Source organism: Eutrema salsugineum, unplaced genomic scaffold, assembly GCF_000478725.1.
Source record: "Eutrema salsugineum unplaced genomic scaffold, Eutsalg1_0 scaffold_6, whole genome shotgun sequence".
In the NCBI taxonomy this organism is placed as follows: Eukaryota; Viridiplantae; Streptophyta; class Magnoliopsida; order Brassicales; family Brassicaceae; genus Eutrema; species Eutrema salsugineum.
The window spans coordinates 5,323,881-5,340,681 of NW_006256547.1; the positions used below are offsets into that span (position 1 = coordinate 5,323,881).

The 16,801-nt window shown below is 37.3% G+C and overlaps 5 protein-coding genes and 1 long non-coding RNA gene across 8 annotated transcripts; 2 read left to right on the plus strand and 4 right to left on the minus strand.

Moving 5' to 3' along the window:
* The first annotated feature begins 209 nt into the window (after positions 1 to 209).
* Positions 210 to 5,953, plus strand: LOC18013124 (probable mediator of RNA polymerase II transcription subunit 15c). 3 transcript variants are annotated; one of them, XM_024151848.1, is made up of 13 exons: positions 210 to 377; positions 545 to 610; positions 1,018 to 1,133; positions 1,604 to 1,706; positions 1,810 to 1,930; positions 2,023 to 3,126; positions 3,253 to 3,323; positions 3,427 to 3,501; positions 3,604 to 4,605; positions 4,701 to 5,015; positions 5,109 to 5,294; positions 5,381 to 5,469; positions 5,556 to 5,953. In XM_024151848.1, exons 3-13 carry the CDS (start codon positions 1,024 to 1,026, stop codon positions 5,761 to 5,763), a joined length of 3,384 nt encoding a protein of 1,127 aa, XP_024007616.1. In that variant the 5' UTR covers positions 210 to 377; positions 545 to 610; positions 1,018 to 1,023; the 3' UTR covers positions 5,764 to 5,953. The 3 variants fall into 3 exon arrangements, with proteins under 3 accessions (XP_024007616.1, XP_024007617.1, XP_024007618.1); XM_024151849.1 differs by having other exon boundaries at positions 5,384 to 5,469; XM_024151850.1 differs by having other exon boundaries at positions 2,026 to 3,126.
* A 467-nt stretch (positions 5,954 to 6,420) lies between these two features.
* On the minus strand, positions 6,421 to 6,972 carry LOC18013096. The gene is made up of 3 exons (XM_006395200.1): positions 6,949 to 6,972; positions 6,671 to 6,759; positions 6,421 to 6,571 (listed from the first exon to the last, which is right to left on the minus strand). The coding sequence occupies exons 1-3, from the start codon at positions 6,970 to 6,972 to the stop codon at positions 6,421 to 6,423; spliced, it is 264 nt and encodes an 87-aa protein (XP_006395262.1).
* Positions 6,973 to 7,677: 705 nt separating this feature from the next.
* LOC18013097 (COBRA-like protein 2) lies at positions 7,678 to 10,058 on the minus strand. Its single transcript, XM_006395201.2, has 6 exons — positions 9,884 to 10,058; positions 9,485 to 9,564; positions 8,933 to 9,389; positions 8,671 to 8,827; positions 8,315 to 8,589; positions 7,678 to 8,184 (listed from the first exon to the last, which is right to left on the minus strand). The coding sequence occupies exons 1-6, from the start codon at positions 9,954 to 9,956 to the stop codon at positions 7,901 to 7,903; spliced, it is 1,326 nt and encodes a 441-aa protein (XP_006395263.1). The 5' UTR covers positions 9,957 to 10,058; the 3' UTR covers positions 7,678 to 7,900.
* Positions 10,059 to 12,136: 2,078 nt separating this feature from the next.
* LOC18013079 (protein RALF-like 27) lies at positions 12,137 to 12,728 on the minus strand. Its single transcript, XM_006395202.2, has one exon. The coding sequence runs from the start codon at positions 12,679 to 12,681 to the stop codon at positions 12,325 to 12,327; it is 357 nt and encodes a 118-aa protein (XP_006395264.1). The 5' UTR covers positions 12,682 to 12,728; the 3' UTR covers positions 12,137 to 12,324.
* An 811-nt stretch (positions 12,729 to 13,539) lies between these two features.
* LOC18013080 (putative methylesterase 11, chloroplastic) lies at positions 13,540 to 16,080 on the minus strand. The gene is made up of 4 exons (XM_006395203.2): positions 15,405 to 16,080; positions 14,509 to 14,745; positions 14,282 to 14,425; positions 13,540 to 14,197 (listed from the first exon to the last, which is right to left on the minus strand). The coding sequence occupies exons 1-4, from the start codon at positions 15,771 to 15,773 to the stop codon at positions 13,796 to 13,798; spliced, it is 1,152 nt and encodes a 383-aa protein (XP_006395265.1). The 5' UTR covers positions 15,774 to 16,080; the 3' UTR covers positions 13,540 to 13,795.
* On the plus strand, positions 14,434 to 15,414 carry LOC112083354. Its single transcript, XR_002897623.1, has 3 exons — positions 14,434 to 14,542; positions 14,806 to 14,969; positions 15,291 to 15,414. It is a non-coding gene; the product is annotated as an uncharacterized LOC112083354 (long non-coding RNA).
* Positions 16,081 to 16,801: the final 721 nt, after the last annotated feature.

Consider the following 16,801-nt stretch of genomic DNA (forward strand, 5'->3'; position numbering starts at 1 on the left):
AATATGAAGGCGTGAGAAAATATATAGAGATTTCTTACTAAATGGGGCCGAGTCCATTGACACACGTCGTACTTCACAGATATTTCCAAAATTCGAATTTGGTGATTGAATGAAATTAAAAAAGATTTGATTAACAAAGAAAAGCAGAGACTATATATATATTCGTAGTTCATCATCAAATCTTCCTACGAGTAGTCTTCTTCAATCTCTCCGCTCTTTTCCTCTTTTGCGTCTAACCTTAGGTTTTCTCTTCCTCTATATCTAATCCCTCTCTCTAAAATTCTTTGAATCTTTCTCAATTTAATTTTACCTATTCTCGATTCCTTATCCTTCAATTTCTCGATCCTCCTCCTCCTCTTGCGATCTCCGACGGTCTCGTGGGTTTCTTCTCCTCCTTTTCTAGTTTTCAAAATTTGTGTTTTTTTTTTCCGGATAATGATTTTTGCTTTATAGTCTCACTTCTGTTCCTGGAAACAAACATGGGTTTGCTCTTTTTTCATGTAAAGTCTTGAAATTTATATTCTTTTTTTTTTCTGTGGTGAAGGCACATAGAGCGAGAGTGTCGAAATTGGAAACAGAGCTTTTTGAGTATTGCGATCTGTTATTTCTGGTACTGTTTTCCTTTAAAGTGATTTGCTTTTCTTATTGTCTGTGTTTTAATGTGATCAAAGCATCTCTGTTTCGATTATGGCTTAGTTCTCTAGTCTAATCTTTCCGGAAACACATTTGCAAGTTGTTTGATTGTAATGCCAATTCGAAAATTGATGCTCTTAAGGTCACCAAGGCAAGAATATGATTTTGGTTATTTGAGTCATGTTTTGTCTTTCTGTTTAATGGCATAATTAGCACCAAATCTTCAAGATCAGTCTTTGGCATTGTGAAGGGTTAAGTATTACTAGTAAAATGTAGTATTAGCAACTGCAAAACGAATCTGTTTTCTCCTTGAATGTAAAACGCGCTTAAACACTGGATAATTGGGATTCCATATCTCTAATTTGTGATTTCTTGTTGCTTTAGACGTTAATGGAGGGAAATTCTAATTGGAAGCCTAACGAACAAGACGGAGACTCACTTGCTAATGATTGGAGATCACAGCATGAGCCTGATCTACGGAAAAAGATTCGTAACGCTATGTAAGCCTTCTTTCTACAGATTCTGTTTCAGAGTGTTTCCGTTTCTTTTGTGGATCCATTGGTTCCTATTTGATTATTGTTTCGAATTTGTGACATTCATGAAAGAGAGAAAGGTTTGAAAAAAAAGGGTCATGCGTTAGCTGTGATTCTTGTAGCTTTGCACATGATAACGATTCCTACATTGCACCAGCAAAACCCTGCAACAGTTAAAGCATAAGAGTTGTGCATAAAAGGTTTTTTTTTTTTATATAATTTCTTCTTGACGTGACAAAACCTAACTTCAACCTTTCGCGCTTTTTAAGTTTTGCCATATTCTTTTTGTTCCTTATCTATCGATTAGGCACCTTAACATTTTGTAACCTCATTAGCTGCATTTACCTTGTGATCACTTTTCATCATTTTTCCCTTACCCTCCATGTTTTAGCCAAATATTCGAAGTGTCACTGATATTTGTTCTCATGTATGTGCAGGGTGGTAAGGTTGAAGAAATGTTTTTCTAACTATGATGAAAATCAGATTAACAACGCTGCTTTTAACTTAGAGGACAAGTACTATGGCATGGCAACGAGTAAGGTAGAATATTTCAAATGGTTTCTCTCTCTATTACCTTTTAGAATCTGAGTTTCAAATGATACTTCACTGATCTTTTTTCTTTTGCACCCTTTCTATGTCTCAGGATGACTACTTTCGCAAAATCGCACAAAAGGTTAACCTCATAGAGCAAAAATTTAGACATGTACAATCTAATAATGTCCAATCTCGTTCTTCAGTCAATGGAACCGATACTTCACATCCAGGTATTCAAATTGATAAATCTTATATTGCTACATACAATTTCAGAGTTTAGCGCCTTACCATTGGTATTCTTTCTATGCTTTGATCTGAACAGCAGCTCAATTTCAGAATCAAGGCCAATCACTTCCCACATCGTTGCCATATACGCATACCTCAACAAGCCAACAATGGTTACCTCAAAACATGCAGAGCAATCTCAACAACATTCATGTCTCTTCTGGTTTGCCAGCTCAGGTCCCTACAACCGTTTCTGCGGCTCAGAACCTAAACATTCAAATGAGTGAAGGAGCTCATTCAAACCTTCTTCCCGGTTCTCAAAGACCGGTTCAGGGAAGGCAACAACTTCTTCCTCACCAGCCACAGAGTTCCAGCTACATGCTCCAGCATCAAGTGGATCAGCAGCTTCTGAAAGAGAAGATTCGTCATGGGAATTTGCGACCTCCATACATGCAGCAACAACAAAGTCTGTTAAAACAGCCTATTCAGCAGAAACCGCCTCATCAGACACCATTGTCCACTATTCATCAGTCCTTTCCTCAATCTTCTGCTCTTTCTAGTGTACCATCATCAGGCCCACAAAACTCTCAGTTCTTGCCAAGACATCAGTTTCAGACACAGCGGGTCCGTCCTAGTCATCAACAGCAGATGGCTGTGCCGTCACAGGAACAGAAACAACAAGAACAAGAGCAACTCATTGGTCAGCTGATGAATGGTCCACACACGCAGCAGAATCATCTACCATCACGGCAAAACAACGGAGAGCAACAAGGAGCTTTCAGGGTATCGTCTTCCCAGATTGCTAGCTTTCAAGCAATGGCACAAGACAATAATAATAACCTCCAGAATATGCACCAGGAAGAACGCCTTTCTTCTCACGGTAATAATGCTTCAGCCTTGCCCTCACAACAACAGCAAAATATGCCTGGCGGTCAATCTGGTAACTTTAACGTGCCCGGATCAAGTTTGTTGTGTACTCAAGGCCAAGAGGTAGGGCAATCTCAACCAATGATGTTACAACAATACCAACTGCAACATCCCATGCAGCAGCAGCAGCAGCCGCAGAATAGAATCTTACAGCAACATTTGGATGATACACAAAGATTCCAAGCAACAGGTTCCTTGCGCCAAACCCAAAACGTAGCAGACCAACAGAATCAGCCATATCAAGTACAGAGAGCTCCTCCGGCAAATCCATCTAGTATGTTTTCTTAACATATATACTAAATTAAGCAATTACTCATACTAATCAATTTGTTGTTGTGCATCTAATCTCAAGGCATTCATTGAGTCTAAGTCTTATGTGTCTTCACATATTGTTTTGTAGCATCTCAAGATTCTACAGGCAAGACGGCAAATGGCAGTTGTGGGGACTGGCAGGAAGAGACCTATCAGAAGGTGTCTTCACTCGCCTTGTTCTTCACATGTCAACATCATCACAAACCCGTAATTGTGATTTATTTTAATAGTTCAAACTCTTACATCATTCTCTTGCATGCAGATAAGAGCCCTTAGGGAGAAGCATCTACCTGTTCTAATTACAATGCTCCAAAAAGTTACCGATAAATTGCGGCAGGTACCTCAGTCATTACATAACTGTTTTTTGATACCAGGATTTTTGTCTTGATATTTCTTGTTTTCTAAAAATAAAAATAAAAGATAAACCAATTGTTTCCAGATTGATTCGCTTCCTCAACAAAATAAGCATCATGAGTCGATAGAAAAGCTAAGGGTGGGTAGAGCGTCGTTGGAACAAGTTATTGTGTTCTTGAATCTTCATAGGAGCGGTATATCAGAGAAGCACAGAGATATGTTTAGTCTGTATGAGAAAGCTGTGTTGAGGTTTACCAGGAATCAAACAGCGGCTTGGAGGCCAATGCAGCAGCAACAAGGTCAATTCCCTCCTTCTCAGATCCATCAAACACCATCACAATCCCAAAGTGGTCAAGTCCATGTGCCGCAGTCACTTGACAGCGATCAAATGAATTTACGGTTGATGTCAACTAACCAAAACGTTGCCTGCTCTTCAGTATCTGCCCTTACGGCATCACAGACAGCAATGCCTAGTTCGTTGCAAACAAGGCCTAAGATGGAAGCAAAAGATGAGAACAACATTAAACAGCACTCAAATATCAGTCCGGTTCAGTCTAGTATGTTTCAGCAGAAGCAATTTCATCCTCTCCCGATGCAACAACAGCTGTTGCAGAGAGAGCAGCAACAACAACCACCACCAACGAACAAGCAGCTTCAAATGGCGAAAAATGAGATGAGTGACGTGAGGATGAAGCAAGGGGTCAACATTAAAGCTGGCTTGCTTCAGCAGCATCTCTCATCGAGCCAGCGCCAGCTTCCAAAGCCACTGGCTTCTCCGGCCGCTCGGATGTCTAACTTTTCTCCATCAGCTTCTTCTCCTCAGATACAGAACTACTCTTCTCCTCAGTTGGTGGACCAGCAGATTCTTCCTACAACAACACAGTCTGGTGGCTCGCCTTTTGTTGCACCATCCCCTGTGACTTCCTTTGCTCCGTCTCCAGTTCCCGGGGGTCCTGAAAAGCCCATATCCGTTGAGTCTCCTGTTTCTCCTCCTAACCAATCCCAAACAGCAGCACAGGAGCATTCTCTGTTTACTCTTCCTTCCGAGCCAACTGCAGAGCGGCCTATTGACCGTCTGATCAAAGCGGTGAGTAGAAGAAGTCAATAGCTTATTCAAGTTTAGTTTCTCTATATCTGATCCAGTTTACTGATCCATTTGTCAACGTGTATGGCTTTTTCTAGTTTCAATCATCATCACCTCAGTCCTTGGCGGAATCTGTGAGTGATATCAGCTCGGTCATCAGCTTGGCTGACATGATTGCGGGTTCGTTCCACTCCAATGGAGGAGCTAGAGCTGGTTTAGCCGAGGACTTGAGTGCGAGGACAAAGTTCCGTTTGCAGCAAGGAGAAACTAACCCGACCAAGAGGTTCAAGCGCTCGATCAGCATTCAGCCTCTAGATATCGCATCACAAGCTGATAGTTATAAACAGTTCAGTAGCCTGGAATCTGAAGTTGATTCCACCGCATCATCTGGCTCGAAAGCTAACATGATTGAGGTAAAATATAGATCCTGTAAAAATTCCTTTTAACTTATTCAACAATGAAATCAAAATGCAATATCGAAATAAGGCCGTTCCTCAATCTTGCAGCCTGGTTGTGCTCTTCTGCAAGAAATCAATGAAATAAATGGGAGACTTGTAGAGACGGTGGTAAGCATATGCAACGAAGATGTAAATTATCCAAATGAAGTTACTTCAGGAACTGTTGTCACTTGTTCTTATGCCCCTGTGGCTCTTTGTGACACATTCGAAGCTCATTACAATTCAGGACATATCGTAAGTCTCTCTAAACTTCTTCTTTCACTACTTTCCAGTCTTCTTTTCTCCCTTTGCTCAGCTGTTTGTGTCTCCCATGTCTGAAGCAGTCACAGATTCAGCCGTTACGCTTGCTAGTTCCTGAGAATTATCCATATTCCCCAATCCTTATCGAGAAATCGCCCTTTGACGCCAGGTATGAAACTTTTGTAGAGATATTGATCACAAAGAGGGAACTATAAACATATTTGATCTTACGGATTTAATTTCCCCGTGTTTCAGTGTACACAAGTATGAGGATCTATCTGCGAGAGCCAGATCGAGGCTGAGTTTGTGCATGAAGGAACTTTCGGAACCGATGTCTCTTAAAGAAATAGCTCAAGCTTGGGATGTTTGTGCGAGAGCGACAATGGCTGAGTACGCAGAGCGGCACGGTGGAGGCACTTTCAGCTCCAAGTACGGTCCTTGGGAGACTGTTCTCAGACCTTGATGAGTCTCACCGCTCCTGATAAGGCCAGGAGACTTTGCACAGAGGTGAAACTTATCAGATCGAAAGCGTATAGCCCAAGTTAGGTTTATCTGCATTCCCTTGCGATAGAAGAAAAATATGTATTTTTTTTGTATTGCTCATTTCGTCTTCTTGTATACATATTTTTGCAGACATTATTATACATTTGTTTCAAATCAGATAGAATAATGAAATATCTTGAATTGTCTAAAGGCTTTTTTTATTAGAGTCAATTGTGTAAAAGATATGGGGGAGAAATTAGGTAAATGAGAAAAATAAACTTACTAAATGGCAGTAAGACGAAATCAGTATTTCATTTGACAAAGGTTTATACAATGTCACTTTTTTTGCTCAATATAATTGATCTTCTTTCCTTTATAAATTATATAAAAAGATTTTCATGGCTAGTCCCGAGTAAAAAAATAAGCCAATTTGCAGAACGTTCATGATTTTTATATTGAACAATATTTGATTGTAAATGACTCAAACTACAGGATGGAAATGAAAGACATGCTTCAACTTTTTCTTATTTATTATTAACCGAGGATCTGAAACTATCACAATACGAAATAAAACATTTCCAAACAAAATTCAATTTGTTTAGTTGTTAACGTAACATATATGACAAGGTAAATCGATTTAGCTGTGATCATGAGAGAAGAAACGGTTGAGAGAAGGCATAACTTGAGGTTGACGGGTCCTCAAATACTTGCGAAGATTGTGTTGTGCATATTTTTCTCCTTCGTCTTCATTTTCCAGAATTCCCATTTTTCTATTCGCTTTATTTATCCTACAGAATATTTTCACAAATGCAAAAACATTAATAGATATATAAATATGTATACCAAAACAATAGTATATATATCAAAATAGAAAATATAAGACTAACCTGCAGTCAGGGTTTAACAAAGCATTCCTTGTGAGTTGAAACACAACCATAGATGTAACAAATCCCATTGCTCCAAGGAGAGGGTACATCTAATTGTGTTTAGTTTAAATATAAAATAATAATAATGTTTTTGGCATTTTGCTTTTCTTATCATTAACCCAAAATATAATTGTTTGATTCTATTTTGTTGGCACGAATCGTACGATAGACATACAAATCATTTACAGTTCAAATATATACAAACACTTGATTAATATAGGGGTACTATTTTTCCATACCTCAGGTCTCACCCAACGTCCCATTTCAACTGATCCCTTTTTCTCTTACAATATAATCTTGAGGATGATAATCAAATATAAACTTGTTACTTTATGTATTTTTGTAGTGTTATGTATGAGAAATTAGAATCAATACGTAATATATAGAGTTAGAGTATAGACCTTTCACATTGTAACTACAGAAGTCTACGCCCTCAATAATTGAAAATTAAAATCCACGGAATTTGTTCCTGTGGGCTGATCTTGTTAATTTGTATGTTTATATTTTCCTCCTGCCTAATAAAGTAAGAAATCTCTTAAAAACATATACATATATACAACGTAAATCATTTAGTAGATAACCTATATATCTATTTTAATTTCTCCATGATGAAAATAATTTATCTTAGCTATTTTTGCAGTTTTGCACTTAAGTAGTTTGGTTAAAAACAAAGAACACCATATTCGTCTATAATTTTGAAAATTGTTATTTTATATTTTTAAATGGTTTCAAAGTTATTATTTTCTTACCAAACTATCTCAATTCTGTGGGTGATTCAGACTTCTCTAAGTTTCTTTTCTCTCTTTTTTTGTTTGGTGACTTTCTTTTTATTCTAAATTTGACGAGTCAATTAATCTTTCTTTAGCTTTGAAATTCTATTAACTGAGGATAAACAAAGGAAATTAACCTTGAACAACACTAAATCAGTCAATATTAAAAAGAGAAGTCATGAGAGAAAAATGCCCTACACGTAATATATACCTCCAGAAGTTTCAAGATGCGTACAAAGAATAATGTTTAGCATATAATTAGCCCATACAACTGAGGTAGCTTCATATATAATAAGTTAATAACACTCACATTAACACACTTTGAAACAGTTTCTACTATCTAGATATATCCCAAACCGGATCCGGTCCCAACTCAGAAGTATGAACAGGGTCAAAATCACGGTTTGTGGACGTGATCCCTTTACATAAGAATCAAAAATGAAAAGAGAGTGATGACAAGTATGATCAATGGGGAAGTTGCAAGGTTTGGAGTGGCATTAGGAAGCCATGGATATGAGTCTGGAGGTGGCATAACGCAGTTATCTCCGTTGAAGTAAATGCGTCTTGGAAACGCCCATCCTTTCTCGAATGTGAACTTTGACGGGTTCTTTCGAAACAAAAGTTCTGACTGTACATTGCCTATTGGACCGGCTTGGCTCAAGAAATCATTGTAGAACTTGATTCCCCAGAGCATGGCCGTGTCATCTGCAACGTATGATCCAAAACATCAAGTTAGTCACAAAGAATGATACGCTTCCACGCCAAAAGTTAGAGGCTTTGACCATATATTCATACTTTAAACCTAACCACGCCAAAGAAGGAGCTATAGACTTACTTATGCCGGCGTAAGGATTAAGAGGTTTGTAGTTGAAGCTGAAAAGCTGAGTGAGATTGTCGAAGTTGGGATGCTGAACGACCATATTCCATTGCGTGTAATTCATATTGTAGTTAAAATTTGTGATTGTGACCTTCACTCGCCAGTACTCTTTGTAGTTAGTTTTTACATGCCAATGAACTCTGATGGGACACATATGCTGCGTACATTGCAAGAGCGGTTCGAGGTTGTTCTTCCCTGAAGTAGCTGGTACTACCGAAGATATTTTCGGGTTGCTACAAAGAAAATCATTCAGAAAATAAACAGAGGAAAAAGAAACCAACAAGGAGTTTCTAAGAGAATAAGGAACAACTTACTCAACACATGTACCACTTTGAGAACTATTTTGACATCCACAAGAACACGTTGGGCATGGCACTATGGTCTGATTGTAGAAGGATGAGAGTGAAACACAACAAGTGGGAGTCTTCCGGGCTAGAAACTGCGAATATGTGCACGTCATGTTCCATGTCACTAATTCAAACAACAAGAAATGTGAAATTAGAAGCAAGACAAAGATAACTCATAAGGACAACATTAAAATCTTCCAGTAGATGCTAACACAAAGCCTAAACTTACACAAAGCCTGAGTCTTTCTTCGTTTATCCCCAGAGATGAATTTGCTCGGCATAACGTTTTTCGCTGGCCCGCAAGTGTAACCAGGTCCTGGTGACTTCAAAGTAATGTTCCTAGGCGCTCTAACTGTCTTATTAGTGGTTCCAGATTGGCCAACACTAATCTGAAACGAAGAAACAGCGGTTGAGGGGTCTTGTGCCCATGAGCTAATCACTCCTCCTTTGCAACAATTGGATATCTGTTGGTTGTAAGGAGTTCCTGGTAACAAGTCAACGACGGTGGGGGTTTTCTTGCAGCAATGAGGGATGTTACCCTTGAACTTGGAACAATCTCCTTGTTCTGTGGCTTGAGCACCAACCATACTCCATATCACTTCCTTCTTCAGCCAAGTCCATCCCAATTGCCACCCAGGCGCCTGAATGTGACGGTATTGTTGGAAATTGAAGATTGTTACAACAGCCTGCATTGAAGAAGGAAACATGGAGACAATGTTTTGTTAGAAAATAACAAAATGGCATTACAAAAGATTGAGACTTTGAGTGGTAGAGTTCTTACCACATAGCCATCAGGAGTCCAGCTCATGATATCCCATTTTATGGTAATGTTTCCATTAGGATCAAGTGCATCATAAGCATCTGTGTAGAAGATGATATAAATTAGGTGAGCTCATAACCAGAAACAGAGTCAAACCCAGAATGAAAAACATAAGATTTTAGATTTTCTTTATCAATTGGTTAAGATAGCAGAAAAGATCAAAGCTTATGCATTTAACAAGTTGACCATCATCACCATCATCATCACACCGAGATGGAGGTTCCAAATGTCAATTCCTATCTCCATTTATTTACTTTTATATCTTTTTTCAAGGGATTTCTCAGAATCATGCAAAGGACCAAAAGTGTAAAGGAAGAAAAAAACTTGTATTGTTCTTTGGGTCAAAGCATTGAGCCAAACCTGTTGTGGTGAAGCTGGTCCAAGAAAGGAGAACCAGAAATAAAACGGATAATCTGGAGAAGCGAATGTCCATTTCTCTGATCTTTGTTCTTTGACCAACCGTTCCTTGATCTCCCGCCGGCGGAAACTTCTCGAAGATGTGTGTTTCTGTGTGTGAAAGAGAGAGAGAGATTGAGCTGGCTTTAGCTAACTTTAAGTCTTAAGAGCACTTAAAGCCAAAAGTTCCTAGTTTTAATCGGTCTTTCATTTGCTTAAGTTTCTATATATTTAAGGTAGTTAAATAATTATAAATTGAAAAAAGTACAAAACCCTGACAAAAAAAAGGATAAATTATAAACCATCACAAGAAATGAATTACTATTGAATATTTTGAAGAAGCACCACAGTTATATTGGGAAATTAAAAAAAAAACGAAATAATAGACTTGAACTTTCGCAAATAAAACAGTTCGGAATATTTATGTTTCAAATTAAATCAAATTAAGGTAGAGTCGGCCATAGGTACGCCTTAAATGTTTGATGATATGATACTTTAGTTATACTAGAATCTACTAATTGCAAGATAACATTCGACTAGAGTTTCAATTAATGATGTAAAATAAAGTAAATAATACTCCCTCTGTCAGAAGTATTTGATATTTTAGAAGGTTTTTGGCTGATATTATTTACTTTATTTCTGGCTGATATTAATTTTAAAGATAATAGAAAAAACACGGAGAACATGAAAAAACAAAATAAAAGTTGATGTTAAAAATAAAATAAACGAGTGTCGAAACAAGAAAAGACTTATTTAATCAGAATTTGTAATGGCTTTATCTTTTTGCAAAATGTTTTATCTTTTCCCAAATCATTCATAACGAGTCAGTTGCGGAGGATTTTCGGACCATTCTCTTAACGGACCAATAGTGATGTAATAGTTGGGTAGTAAAAAAAAAAAAAAAAATCAGAATTTGTAATGAAGTTTCTTTGTCAAAATGTCAACTTGTGAAAATTAAAATAAAGGTTAGTAAATAAGCCTAAAATTTCAAGGGACCAAATAAATCGAATCATAATATAAAGCGAGAACAAAGACATATTCAATTAAAAAAAAAGTGTATAAAATGGATTTCATTACTTTGGTCTATGCTATCTATTTGCAAAGTACAGTTGTTTCAAGAAAGCGACGGCATGTTCTGTCTAATTCCTTGGGTCCATCCGAATCTAGAACCACAATTTTTGTATGCTTTCATTCGTCTGTCACGGCGAAAGCATCACCGCTTATCGTAATAAAACCGCCTGGTCAACAAGCCGCGTCATTTTGTCGGTTTGTGTTTTTTCTTTTTCCTCGGTTGAATATTGATAAATGTAAACAAGTGTGAATGATATGGGCTTCCATTCAGGAATTGGGCCAAGCCCAGGTCATTTATATTTTTAAAAAATCTTATTATCAAATTATTAAAAAACTTCAGCTCTGATGCGAATTGTGTGCAACCTCTTGAATGAACTTTCAAATCGTACATAGTACATCAATAATTCAGAAAAGTTCTGAATTTCCGAGAATCTGATACCAAACATTTTGTCTCGTAATCACTATAACAGACTTTGATTTTGATGTTCTCCCGAATTTTCTAAGAAACCAATACCACACTGAACGAAACTTGGATAATGCTTGGTCAAAGACATCCTTGATAACGCTTTAATGTTATCTTGAAAGACTATTCGGTGATATATGTCTTTATTTGCTAAAATGATATATTATATGTTGTTTGTTGAAAAATTTATATTAATGGTAAGTAATTGGTTTACTTCTGTTTATAAAGAGGAGAAGGATCGGACTTTATTCTGCCAACATATTATATTCTTTTTTTCGCCAAAACCACCGTATTATTTTCAGTTGTAGCATATACTATATATCCGTTCTTTAAAGATACAATATTTAAAGAAGAATGGGTGGAAATCGGTCGATAGATACAAAAATATTAATATTTTTTGTTAGGGGGGTTTTGCATGTTTCAGAAGTTTTTTTGTAAAGAAATATGTGATCTAGCATTTTTTTAAACCGGATTTTAACATATTTTACTGCCATCCTGCTGGATCCACATGATTTCCTAAAATTAGTGTGCAAGAACTCGTTTTTTTTCTCAACATAGTGCAAGAACTCATATTTTAAACTTTTCCTTAATTTCGGTAAACAGTCATCATTGGACACATTTCAAAGTGGATAACTATTGCGCAATAGTGTTCTAATACCGGTCTAATCATCCATGATTCATCGTTTCACGGATTCAAATGTCTATATATAAGAAATGTTTTATGCATTTAATTCGATCGCCATTTTTTCCACCGACCGACTTTCTTATTGTTACATTAATATTTTTTTGAAAGAAAAAAGAAAAAAAAAACAGAAGAACACAAAACACACATATACAATAAAAAGGTAAAAAAGGAAAAAAAAAAAAACTATTAGGCACTACGTTTGCATTTGTTGTAGTAAGTGCAAGTGGCGCGTCGCTGATTAGCTATTCCGATGCAATTACCGGCGATCTTAGAATTACAAGACGGCCCCTTCTGCAGAGCTGCGTTGGATAATTTCCTCCTCTGTTGCAGAATCCGCCGCACCACCGTCTCAACTCCCTCCTCTTCCTCCTCCTCCTCAACCGCTGCCGTTATACATTCTCCGACGGTGTCTCCGGGAGCACATCCGCTATATGTCAACCCACTTGTGGCGTTCCCTGCAGATACGGTTGCCGAAGCCGCCGCAAGAAGAAGCAGAAGAGAGACGATGGAGAAGAGGAAGAAGGAGAAAACTGAATTGGTCATGTCTTAAGCTAAGAAAGCTATAGGAGATGTGGAATGAGAGGAAGAAGATAATAATAGCCCCTCATTTTCTATCTTTATGCACATTTTTTAAAATAAAAAAAATCCATGAATTATTTGTCTTTGTCTTGTTGGTCATTGTTCTATTTCTTTTTTTGTCGGCAATTCATACTTGTTGGTCTAATAATTGCAGTTGGCCATTAACTCCAGTTAGATGTAAATATGTAATAGAGAGACGCATATATATTTATTCAATTAAGCAACAAATGATTGTACATTTGAACGTTAATCTTTTAGGGGTGAGTTTGGTATTGTACGTAGCAATATATTTGTTTCTTCATATACTAAACAATGTTGTGTTTATATAGAAACATATCAATTACAAACAAGTAAAGGGTTATCGATTATATGGTTTAGTTGGGACTAAATAAAATTTATCCGACATCTATTTAGAATTTAAGCTTAAAATAAGGTAAATTGAGAATTATTAGAGCTTTTCACATGGTATTATTAGAATGTTTTATTGATTAATTAACTTGACGTGGACTCTAAACACATCATTAGCGACAAATATTTTTTTTTAATAATTTTTTTTTATCTATTTTCTCTGGGATGAATTTACTATTTAGAATTTGATTTGTATTACGATGAAAATGATCTCCATTAATAAATATACAAATATATAGTGGCCTCTACATTATTGTAGGCGTTGATTGTAAGTTGTAACACATCTTAGGTAGGTCCAGTGGTCCACTGCTTTCGCTTTGGATAGGAGTAAGGTTGGCCATTGACTCTATACAACAAAATCAAAAGGGCTTTGGCAAGTTTTTTTCTAAGAGAACAAAGTCACTAAAACCCTCTAGATGAGCTGCCTAAAATAAAACAGATTTGCAGCCTATGTCCCATTTACAGGCACATTTTTATTTCTGGTGAAAACAGAACAACAATAAGAAAGAAATACAGATATAACCTTTGAAAAGACAACAAAGAAATAGAAACAAAATCACAAAATTAAACTAGCAATACAAAGGAAGCGAAATCCGCTGAGCCACTTTGAAACACCAGTTAGTGAATACGATGATGAAGACACATGTGAGTCTGGGGTTAAAAGTAAAGGCTAATTCCTGGCGATCTCAAGCAGATGTTTATGCAAAGCTTGTGGCTTGGAGAAGAAAGGAGCATGGTCAGCACCCTTTAACCGGTAAACTTTTTCCGGTGGATTACTATTGATCATGTTTTCTTGAAGAGTCACGGGTATGGCGTTGTCTTCAAGCGTCTCTATGTAGTATCGTCTAACTGATCCGTAGTTAGCATCTGAGAGAGAGAGTTTCTCAAGAACCGGTGCAAATGGGATTGACCTCATTGATACAGAAGCCAATGCAATGTCCTTTGAAGGGCTTTGATTAAACAAAAGGTCTCTAAGAAGAGATTTGTCTAAGTCAATGGCGGTTGGAGGTTGGTCATTACCATTTGTGTATATAAAAATCTGAGCTTTTCTCATCAAATCGTTCTGACCTGCCTGCAAAGTGTGTCATAATCGCAGTTAACCTATGGCACGGGACAAAACTTGAGACAGGAGAAGTAGAGAAGTGAGAAAGCAAACCTGCAGCGAGAACATATCTAGTGTACTTTGACCATTTGTCAGCATCGCTGCAGCGAGGAAAACCGCTTTTGAGATCTTTGAAGGAAATAGTTCCATAGCATAAGATGTACATGCTCCACCGAAATCGTGACCGACCAAGATCACCTGCACAATTTACATAAAACATTTTATAGTTTTCGAAGCTAAAGGGAAAAGAGTAGAAGTCAAAAGGCAAAAAGGAACAGAACCTTCTCTCCTATGGGAAGCTTTTCAAGAGTATCAGTAAGTGGCTTCACATATTGAGACAAACTGGCGATGCCATTAATATTCAACGAGTTAATACCGCAACCAGCTAAGTCTATGGCTGTAACTTTGAAACCATCTTCTTCGAGAAGCGCAATGGTTTTGTACCAACACCAAGCGCCGAAACCTCCTCCATGGATGAGGACAAAATGTTTTGTTTCCAAGTCATCTAGCTTTATACCCTATTCAAATACCGGGATAAAGAATTTTAACTTCCAGATAAATTATTTCCTATTTTGCAGGTCGGTGAGGTTTGTATGGCCCTCGGGGAAAACAGAAACTGAATCATTTATAAGATTAAGGTGAACAAACTGTCAAAACACTATCTATGGACATTCCTACATGGAAGATAAGAGCAACACATGAAGAGGATAGTTAAAGTTCAACAATGAGGTTTGGCTAAAAGGTAAGAAATTGGAATCACAATCTCAAGATTAAGATACTTTCAACATCAACATACCTTCCCCTTTTTTCAAAATATAATCTTCATTGTCCATAATTGATGATAAAATTATCAAAAAAAAAAAGAAGTATATATAGAGGAAGGTTCCAAGATTCAACAACTCTACTAGATACTTAAAAGATACACAATGCTTTTTTAACCACTAAATCAGCGGAGCCCAACAAGAATCAAAGAAACTAAAGAATATGAGAATCCAAGGTTTCATCATCAATTCCAAGAAAGTAGACTAATCAATGCTTATCACATATTTTCCATATGGTGCAGAAATCAATTGCAAATAGCATTGAGAATGAGCTCATTGCCAAATTCAAGAAAATCTATGTTGAAAAAAAAATAAGAGACTTGGCTTAATCAATGAAGTCCATTCAAAGTCAGAACCTGGTTAAGGAACTGATGAGGCTGTAACAGAGGATCCGTAGAGGACCTTGACCTCGAGCTTGAGCTCCGAGGCAACTGATTCTTCTTCGAACCAGAAACCGGATAACGTTGCGACGCGGACCGATCAAACGGAAGCGATCCGCCGTTCTGCTGTCTGAACAGAATGGCAGCAGCGGCAAGAGCGTGTTCCTGAATCACGGCATCTTCGAACTTGTTGTCCCTCCCAGAGGAAGAAGACGATCTGACCCGGTTCCAACGGTTGCTATTAGGACCCGTACCCGACCCGGCTGCGGATGATTGTCTTTTTGTGATGGGTCGTCTTTTCTTCACGGGCTTCGGCGGAGCAAACAAAGAACAGAGATTTCCCATGAAGAGAATCAAAAGGCTCAAGCTTGAGAGAGAGAGAGAGAGTGAAAAAGGTTTGGGCTTTATGGAGTTGGAGAGAAAGACGGTGACGTGGGGACTCAGGTGAAAGTGGCGAGAAAGTGGAGTGGAGAAGCTGTCAACTTTTCAATGGCCTTCTCAGCGTCTGTAACCGTGAGTCCAGAGAGGGACCAATGCAAAAGGAGAAAGTGCCTATGTTTTATAATTACATTCAATTTGTTTTTCTTCTTCTTCTTCTTTTTTTCCAACTTCAGTTCTCATTTTCTTCCTTTTCTACATAGATTATTGTTTTGCTTTTGAATAACCATTAGATTTTGAACAAAAAAACCATAACCATGAAATATGATGTGGAAAACTATTAAGAAAAAGTTGAATAAAAAATAACTATGTAGAAAAAAAAAAAGTAATCGTGAATTCGTAATCATCTTCGTGGACTTGGAACCTTAAATCCGGTCGGTATGCTTTTTCTATCCTACATATTAGCGTTTTAATATGTACAAACATAAATCAAGTCTCAAACTTCATTCTAATGTACTTGCGATTTTCGAATTTTTCTACCTCTTTGAAAATGGTAAATCCAACCACCACAAAGCTAACAATTTATGGAAAATAACAAACCCAACCATTTCTTTCTATTGCAAGTCTAACTTTCTCGTGGCTATCCACTTACGAAAACAAAGCACTCTTCCGCATTGAGCTTCATTAACAAATAGTAGAAAGGGAATGAATTACGCTTTTATTCAAAATATGATCATCACAAGATCAAATTTTTGTTTGGACCACCACTTTATATTATATAAAAGTGATTTTGAGCTAATCAGATCCCGAGGCATATGTCAAGATATGTAGAAGCTAAGCTATCATCATCACATAGCATGTGAATTCTCTCGCAATGCAATATGTATGCAATCATATGATAAAGTAAAGTGGTTTTAAATTTTAGTAGAAACTATTGACCATGGCCACTTTCGTCTCTCTTCAGCCAAAGAAATAACTTCTTAACTTTTTTGGTC

What these genes read in the sequence shown, in the direction of transcription:
- LOC18013097 (XM_006395201.2), bottom strand. Translation starts at nt 9,956, where the DNA reads ATGGACATTCGCTTCTCCAGATTATCCGTTTTATTTCTGGTTCTCCTT. An exon ending in CAAAGTGGTACATGTGTTGA is followed by an intron (nt 8,590 to 8,670) that starts GTAAGTTGTTCC and finishes TTTTCTTTGTAG; the next exon opens with CAACCCGAAAATATCTTCGG. An exon ending in TAATCCTTACGCCGGCATAA is followed by an intron (nt 8,185 to 8,314) that starts GTAAGTCTATAG and finishes CATACGTTGCAG; the next exon opens with ATGACACGGCCATGCTCTGG.
- LOC18013079 (XM_006395202.2), bottom strand. Translation starts at nt 12,681, where the DNA reads ATGACCAATTCAGTTTTCTCCTTCTTCCTCTTCTCCATCGTCTCTCTT.
- LOC18013096 (XM_006395200.1), bottom strand. Translation starts at nt 6,972, where the DNA reads ATGGGACGTTGGGTGAGACCTGAG. An exon ending in GACGTTGGGTGAGACCTGAG is followed by an intron (nt 6,760 to 6,948) that starts GTATGGAAAAAT and finishes AAACACAATTAG; the next exon opens with ATGTACCCTCTCCTTGGAGC. An exon ending in TTGTTAAACCCTGACTGCAG is followed by an intron (nt 6,572 to 6,670) that starts GTTAGTCTTATA and finishes AATATTCTGTAG; the next exon opens with GATAAATAAAGCGAATAGAA.
- LOC18013080 (XM_006395203.2), bottom strand. Translation starts at nt 15,773, where the DNA reads ATGGGAAATCTCTGTTCTTTGTTTGCTCCGCCGAAGCCCGTGAAGAAA. An exon ending in AGCTTCCCATAGGAGAGAAG is followed by an intron (nt 14,426 to 14,508) that starts GTTCTGTTCCTT and finishes TAAATTGTGCAG; the next exon opens with GTGATCTTGGTCGGTCACGA. An exon ending in TAGATATGTTCTCGCTGCAG is followed by an intron (nt 14,198 to 14,281) that starts GTTTGCTTTCTC and finishes CACACTTTGCAG; the next exon opens with GCAGGTCAGAACGATTTGAT.
- LOC18013124 (XM_024151848.1), top strand. Translation starts at nt 1,024, where the DNA reads ATGGAGGGAAATTCTAATTGGAAGCCTAACGAACAAGACGGAGACTCA. An exon ending in AGGAAGAGACCTATCAGAAG is followed by an intron (nt 3,324 to 3,426) that starts GTGTCTTCACTC and finishes TCTTGCATGCAG; the next exon opens with ATAAGAGCCCTTAGGGAGAA. An exon ending in ATTACAATTCAGGACATATC is followed by an intron (nt 5,295 to 5,380) that starts GTAAGTCTCTCT and finishes CCATGTCTGAAG; the next exon opens with CAGTCACAGATTCAGCCGTT.